Raw genomic sequence first — 8,367 nt, 5'->3', positions numbered from 1 at the left:
ACGGCCGCGACAGCCGCGCTTACCTCTCCCTCGTGCAGTTTTCCATTCCAAATCTTGGAACTTTTTAGGAGGTCTAATCTCCCTCAAACCCCTTGTCAAACCGAGCGAGCTCATTGGTTCATCTGGGGCCTCTTCCACATCACCTAACGCAGTGAACCGAGAAGGACTCTCAAATCCACTTGCTTGAGCCAATGTGTGTAAAGGATCAACAATTTTGGACCTCCTTGTTGATAATGTTGGATGGAGAAGTCTCCATAATAGATGCTGAAATCGGAGTAGATTCAATATCTACTAATGGCGATAAAATCTTGGCTAAAGTTGGCGATGCTATTTGGTTATCCTCTTGAACCTGTGGGGTAGAGGAACTAGTGGTGATCGTTGAGACTTGAATATCTTGGCATTCCATAGGGGCATGTGTAGAAACATATGGTTCCTGAGAATCCGCTATCAAGTCCGAGTGCAAGCGTGGAACATCCTGAATGTTCATGTTCAACTCTGGTTGAGAGTTAACATGAGGCACACTAACAGAAGTTGTAGGGAGACTTCCTGTGACTGTTTCATCATTTTGTTGCTGCAAGATGAGATCAATATCAACAATTGGTATGTCAGTAGTCACGTCCACTGATAATTGATGTTACGTTCACGTTATGTCTTAGAATGCTTCAAAACCCACTGATAACTGCATATTTCCAACGTATTTGTATGGAACGGAAGAAAAAAAAAAGCTGGACATAAATTAAATGGGCTGGTCTTGGTTTAACATGCGATTTCTCCACATCTATACGTTTAAACTGTTCGCTCATGTTTTTTTGGTAATCATGTTTTAAAAAATTACTAATGACTAATGCAGAGGACGAGATGATCAAAGTGACGACGGTTCATGTTGTTTACGGAGTTTCATGACAGAATCATTCTTTTCAGACTTGTTGTTATTCTTAATTGGATTCTTGCACACATTATTTTTTGCCACTTGGTAGACTTTTCTGTTATGAGAGAAACCCCACAAACTTATTTGTAAAAGTTCTTTGTGTCTTTTTTTTATTTTGGGTCTCACTAATTCTTGTACATAATTCAGTTAGGTCAGTCGTGTTCTATATCTTTGAATTTATTACGCTAAAGAAGCATGCAAACCTGCATGTAAATTATGTCAAAGAAAGATCTGGAACCTGAGAGATCTTTCCTGAATCCTGATCATATAACGATACAAAAAAATGATGAAAAGTAATGCAATAGCAACAAGTATGTATAACTCACTTGAAACATTTCGTAGTATAAAAAAATACCACTAAACTAAAATCAACAGAACTTGTGCCCATCAAAAACAAAACCACTAAACTCTGTAAAAAAGCTTGGACCATCTTCCAGCATATTGTCCGTTAATTGTATCTCTTTTTCTTTTCCCTCCCACACCTACACCTTGGTGGATTTGTGTCAAACTTGGAACATAATTAAACAAAATCGGGCACTGTTTGGCTTCTCCAAAATCAAATTCTCTGACTTGATTTTGCTCTCCAACAATGTGAATCAACTTTTTGCCGTGGAATTCATCTTCCAAGTATCTATCACAACACACGATGACTTTCTTCTCCTCTTCGACCAAAAAACTTACGGTATCCCGAAGATGAAGTCCAGCTGGCGAGTAATCCAGTGCTAGGAACATGCTCCACGAGACTTCTTTGGTCTCACCAATCTTATTTGTCACCCATATCTCTGTCCTTGACGTATAATCTCGCTGTAACAACACAGAAAGCTTCTCTTCTCTAACAACGGACATAGACATAGTTTCATAGAGAAAACTCTGGCACGGAAGACGTAGACGTTCAAACGTTTCACTTGTATAATCAAAACTGAGTAAGAATATGCTGATGGGACGCTCATCTTTTTTATCACAAGCAAACCAGTACGTTTTTCCTTTCAAAGACATGAACTGTTCAGAATCTTCTATGGTGCAGTCGGGGGTGATATCAAGACTCCTCCATGAATTAGAGTTATTCTCAAAGATTGCGAAGTCAGGGTGGTAGCTCAATACTTTATAGCTATTACCATGGTAGGATCCAAGAGCATGGCTGCTGACACGTGTTTTGGGTTGGATCCACCTAGCTTGACTAGTACACGGGTTCCAGACCACGAGTCTAGTGTTGTCTTCGTTGATGCATAATAATAAGCCGTCGCAGTGAAAGACTTCATAAATATCGAACTCATGATCTATTAAACTACTATAAAGAGGGTCAACTAGGCTAAGTTCGCTTGTGACCTCTGGAACTCCATTGAGATTAACTCTCGTCGAACAAACCATAGACTCGTTCAACATGAGAGTCATAAGCTGCTTTGGGGATTTATCGAAGTGCTTTCTTGTGAATCTCCGGTTGTTGAACAATAAGTTCCATTGTTTGCAAGTAGATCGTAAATGCCTCAGAGATGTAGCCGGAACGCGACAAAGTATCTCCTCTATCAAATCACATGGAAGGTCCGACATCTTTAATGTGTTTTTTCTCATCATCGTGAGTCTTAAGATGGTGGCTTGAATTGTTATTTAGGGTTTTCGTTTGCTCACTCTTACAAGATTAATATATACGACTTTTTTCCTCATTCCTTTTCCTATATGGTTTATATTTTTTTTTATCAATATAAATTAATTCAGTATCGATTTTATAAAATCACTATTATTTTATTTATTTGTTTTGAGCGAACAATTTCGGTAAATTAGAGTCAATAATATTTAACAGTCGTATTATAAAATTTGGTTGTAAATTATAAAACATCAAAGGCGAGTTCTAATCTGGAATATGTATCAAATACATTAGGGAAATCCCATATATGTTTTAAAAGTTTCTCATAAGCACTATTCCCATAAGTGGTCTCTTTAGCCAAAAAATCTGTCTTGTCATTGTTCTCACGGGAAATATGAAAAAAAAAAAGAAGATCAAAACCAGGGGCAGTCCCAGTGTTAGTGTATTAGAGGGTGTGGCATGTGCCCCACCCTATTTTCTGGATATCAAGTCTTTCACTGCGACGGCATATCCAACACAAAAAAGAACAAGACAGCTAAATAGTAAATACATATCCAACACAAAGATAAGGATCAGAAAAAAGATACATGACAGAGTATCCAACCTTTCTGGTGATCTTTGGCCTTTCTCATGCAAGGGATGCTTTCTCAGAGTGGAGCCTGAAAAACAAGAGTGAATGAATATATATATATATATATATGAACAAAAAGAACAATTTTAAGACAAGAAAAGGGTAGGTTATCAATTATGTTGGTAAAAAATAAAATCATCTTAGAGCATCTTTATCCCCGTAAAAAAAAGGTCTCTTAAGCAAAAAGTACAAGAGGGGCACAAAATAACAAAAACCGTATGCCCAAGTCACCAAATAAGAGACGTTTTCGGTGGGTTTTTTCAACTGTTCGCGGGACCCACTGACACGTGGCGGCCCACGATCGATTCTTTTTTATTTTTTTTTAATCAGACAAAAACGAAAAAAATAAATAAATAAGAAATCCATTAAGGGTTTGTGCGATAATGATGCTCTAAGAGCATGATTATCGGGGGTTCTTAAGGTGGAGTTCTTAGCGGAATATAAAAACCCGTCTCTTAACTTTTAACTAAAAAAGCTAAGAACCGGCTCTTAAATAAGAATTTTAAGAACCGATTCTTAGTTTTTTTAGTTAAAAGTTAAGAGATGATGTTAGGAGTTTTCAAGGCTCCTAAGACAAATGTTGTAGTATAGTGATTGTCGAACCAGTTCTGAGGGATATCAAAGCACTGAGAATGCAAGTACTCACTTAATCTAAGTGCAACCAATGATTTAGATGGGTTTTAAGCTATGACTAAAACTAGAAAGCAATAACAGAATGATACTTTCTTGACTAAAGGAAAAGAGAACTCATGGGCATAGGGATTAGACCTTGGGTGATCAAGTATCGAACTAAGGATGGCAAACGATCAATCAAACTATCAACCTTAAGCCTAGACACAATTCTAAGCAAGCTCTATGTCTAGATGAATGCTCATTTGCTAACATATCTCAAACATCAAATGTCTTTGGTTGAATAATATGAAAGCAATCATTACTAACAAGTCTATTAGCTATCTTAGCATCTTTAACAACAAATGTCTTTGGCAAAGTATACTAAAAGCCTAGGAGAGTTGTCTCAGGCATTTCATCAAACACCTTTCGGGTGGGAAATGCCTATTGATCAACTTTTGAGTGGCCAACTCAGAAGATGCATTAAGAATACTCTACTAGCAAGGAACAAGAATGATCTACACTAAAACATCCTAGAACTAACCTAATCACCCTTAATCTCCCTAACCCATGAATTCAAAAGGTGATTACTCACTAATCTCCATGATTCCTCTTAAACCCATATTGGATTTCAGATTAATCATTTAGAGAAAATACAGATAATAGAATAGAAATCAACAGTAGAACATCTGATCAATGAATCAAAGAGATCCCCTTTTTCAAGGTTTTTGGTGGTTTTCTTCAGAACAAAGATAGCTCTGCCTCCTGGTGGCTTACAGAGTATTAAAACATAGGTTTAGAAAATAAAAACGTGCATAATGAAATGACCAAAAGGCCCTTGAGAAAACATGAATTCGGCCAAACAAATAGACGTGGAGCGACCTCGGCACGTCGCTGCGAGAGGTCGCTCCCGGGTCGTTTCTTCGCGAGCGACCTGGCTGTGTCGCTCCGAAGACGTCGCTCCCGGGTCGTTCCTCGCGAGCGACCTGGCTGTGTCGCTCTGAACTGGTCGCTGTGGTGAGGTCGCTCTAGGAGCTGGAGCGACTTCGCTTTATCGCTCTGAACTGGTCGCTCTAGGAGCTGGAGCGACTTCGCCTTGTCGCTCTATGAGGTCGCTCCGAAGCGTATAGGGCGAGCGAGTTCATGGCGTCGCTCCGGTAGGTCGCTCTGGCTGGAGTGACTTGAGATAGTCGCTCTGGGCTGGTCGCTCCAGGCAGTGCTCGTCCAAAGATCACTCTAATCACCTCCTTTGAGCTCCAAATGCACCCAAGTGTCTCCAGGAACTCCATGTGGCACTCCAACACCTGATAGAGACTCATGTATGCAGAATGTAACCTAAACATGGCTAAATCCTAGTCTATATGATCAAAATGCACATGGATGAATGGATAAGATAATGGAAATATGCAAGATATCAACTCCCCCAAACTTGTTCTTTTACTTGTCCACAAGTGAACTTTCTAGAACTCATAGGGAGAGAGGTTTGAACTTCAAACCATTATGGGCACAGAAGGGTCTTTACCCATGCTGCTAAGGAAGGTATGCAAAATCATACATTACTGTTTTGACTTCCATTCCTAGACTTAACGTGATGAAGTCATGAATCTTTTTATATTGTGAAATCAAGATAGAGAGAGATGGTTTGATTGAACAAATGTTTATGTGTGTGTCTTGTGTTTTGATTTACATGTAAAAATTAAACAAGGAAGTGATTACGCGTTTAAGCACACACCAATTAACCTAATGTGCCAACAATACCACAATCGAATGGTATGTCATTGTAGCATTTTAGGATCGAATCCACAGAGAACTAGAGACTTATAACACCAAGAATACACAAACCTTCCTAATCTAAGCAAACAAGAAGATAGATGATTTGTAACAAACTAATATCCTAGAAATATAAACAAGTGAATCCATGGGCTAAGGGAATTGACTTCAAGTAACTAAGATCCAATCTAGGTGACAAGCTTTCAATCAAAGTAATCTCTTAAGTCTAAACACAATTTTAGACAAGTCCTATGTCTAGGTAAATGTCCATTTGCTTAGAAATCATTAAACATCAAATGTCTTTGGCTTAATTCAATCAAGCAATCTTTAAGTTCAAGTTTAATAACTATCTAGCAATTTTAACATCAAGTGTCCTTGGCTAATCTCACTAGAGCTTAGTTGAGTTGATTCAAACACTTCATCTAATCATGTCTGATGAGAAGTGTTTAGAAATCAGGTTTAGAGTGATCAAGACTAAACAAGCATTAAAAATACTCAACAAGCAAGTTCATACAAGGATCTAATACAATAACACCATAGATCTTCAGTAAGTTACTCTAATCTCCCTAACCCATGAATTCTTAAGGAAACTACTCACTAATCTCCATGAAAACACTTAATCTCATAATAGATTGAAGCATATTCAAGTAGATACAACAGAGAATAAAGATAAACAAGGATTAAACAAGCAAAACGAAATTAAAACTCAAGAACAGATGATGAACAATTGAAGAACAGCTCAAGAACACTAAGAACAATGATATTTCAAAGAGAGAGAGTTTTGACAAGTTAAATTATTACAAAGTTAGATAATGATTGTTTCTTGCCCACTCTTATGATAAAAATAAAGCAGATATTATACATAAAAGTAATAAAAATCGTGCAAAGGTAAGGTGGGTGGAAGAAAGTGGGAAGTTGGTTAATCCCATCAACTTTCCAGTGGTCCCCGGCAAGGGTTGATACACCTGTAGTAAATCGATTATAACTTATCCAATACAGCTCCAAATGACTTGAAACCACTTCCATTGGAAAGCTAACTCAATTTCCAGTGTCTCCACCAATTTTGAGCTTCAGAAAAGATCTTTAAGGCTTTCATCCGTGTTCATCTTTCACTCTCCGGATTCGGGAGCGACCTCGCTGTGTCGCTGCGAGAGGTCGCTCCGGATTCGTTGTCTCCGGGTGATCAATACGCGAGCGACTCTTCCCTGTCGCTCTAGTGAGGTCGCTCCAGACTGGTGACCAGAGCGACTTGGTGGTGTCGCTCCGGACTGGTCGCTCCAGACTGGTGATCAGAGCGACTTGGTGGTGTCGCTCCGGACTGGTCGCTCCCATCCCTTGCTCGCCCAATGACCACTCTAAACACTCCTTTTTGAGCTCCAAATGCCTCCAAGTACTCCATGTGGTACTCCAATACCTGATAAGGACTCATGTATGCAAAATGCAACCTAAACATGGCTAAATCCTAATCTATATGATCAAAATGCACATGGATGAATGGATAAAACAATAGAAATATGCAAGATATCAACTCCCCCAAACTTGTTCTTTACTTGTCCACAAGTGAACTTTCTAGAACTCATAGGGAGAGAGGTTGAAGGTGGGAGCTCATAACCAAAAGAAACACCACTAGCAAACACAATTAGCACACTCTCTTATTACACTCTAGCTTCTCTAGGCCTATCTCAACTCCTTTTGTCCCTACACTCATCATCAAGCATCCACACATTCAGATCTGCCAACTCTCACATTCATTAAGCATAAGATATCAAGTGAATTCTTGCAAATGGTCAGTTGGTCCAAGTCATTTGGTTGGGTAAGGGAAGGCTTTTATTCAAGTGATTCAAGAGGTTCAAAACATATGATCTTTAAGGTGGTTTACTCTCAAAACAAGTAGCCTTGACATTGCACATAATATATCTAAGAAAGGGACCAACTCATGCATACAATGCTCAATCTCCATTGTTCTACCCTTTTCCCAAACATATAAGTTACACATTCACTCTCAAATGTCAAACCCAACTCACACCTCTCACCAAAAGATTCTAAAAACATCAGCTCTTTTTCCTTGAAATCTATAAGGGATTTTTCACAATCTCAAAATGTCTCTCAGCTCCTAACAACTTTGCTAGCCCCCTTTTTCTCTTTTTTTTTTTTTTTTTTTTTTTTTTTTTTTTTTTTTTTTTTTTGGTTGGGGCCAAGACTTTTCAAAACTAGAGCTGGAGGTTCTCTACTTATCCCAATAAATCAATTCACTTGAGCACAAGAATCTATCTTTTTTATTTCTCCCAAATCATGATTACAACGCTCACCCTCCCACCTATAGCTAGACAATAGAGTGTCCAATCCAGCAAAAATGAAGATCAAGCATTGTCGTTCCCGATACTCTCAACATTATGCACATGTAAAACTTTCCGAAGAAGGCCTCACTCATCAAACAATGAAAGCTTAAAAGGAAGGAAAGGTTTTGGGAGTGGTCTACCACTAGAGTTTGTCAAAAAGAATGGCATAAAAGATGTGACAACTCAAGTGTGTATAGCCATGACTCAGTACACAAGAGACCCTAAGCAAGAAGCATTAAGTTCATTCAGTTCAAATAAGGTTGTAGCTGGCTTCAAAGACTGAGTTTCTACAATCAATAAGTTTCGAGAAGAGTTTTCAAGGCTCGAAACATACAAGTCTTTTCGAGAGGTGCATGGATACTCAGGTGCAACGTAGTGTTCTTTACAAGGTATTTAAAATCATTGCTCCCAATGCAAGTGAATGCAACCTATATGCTCTAGACTCTCCTAATGGTGCAAATGATGCAATCTAAATGAAATTTTTTTTTTTTTTTTTTTTTTTTTTTTT

The 8,367-nt window shown here is 38.4% G+C and overlaps 1 protein-coding gene across 1 annotated transcript; it reads right to left on the bottom strand.

Moving 5' to 3' along the window:
• Positions 1 to 2,763, bottom strand: LOC125580367 (probable F-box protein At5g47300). Its single transcript, XM_048744735.1, has one exon. It carries the CDS (start codon positions 2,498 to 2,500, stop codon positions 1,331 to 1,333), a length of 1,170 nt encoding a protein of 389 aa, XP_048600692.1. The 5' UTR covers positions 2,501 to 2,763; the 3' UTR covers positions 1 to 1,330.
• Positions 2,764 to 8,367: the final 5,604 nt, after the last annotated feature.

Source organism: Brassica napus, chromosome C1, assembly GCF_020379485.1.
Source record: "Brassica napus cultivar Da-Ae chromosome C1, Da-Ae, whole genome shotgun sequence".
NCBI lineage: Eukaryota > Viridiplantae > Streptophyta > Magnoliopsida > Brassicales > Brassicaceae > Brassica > Brassica napus.
This window is presented reverse-complemented; position numbering and strand designations above follow the sequence as displayed.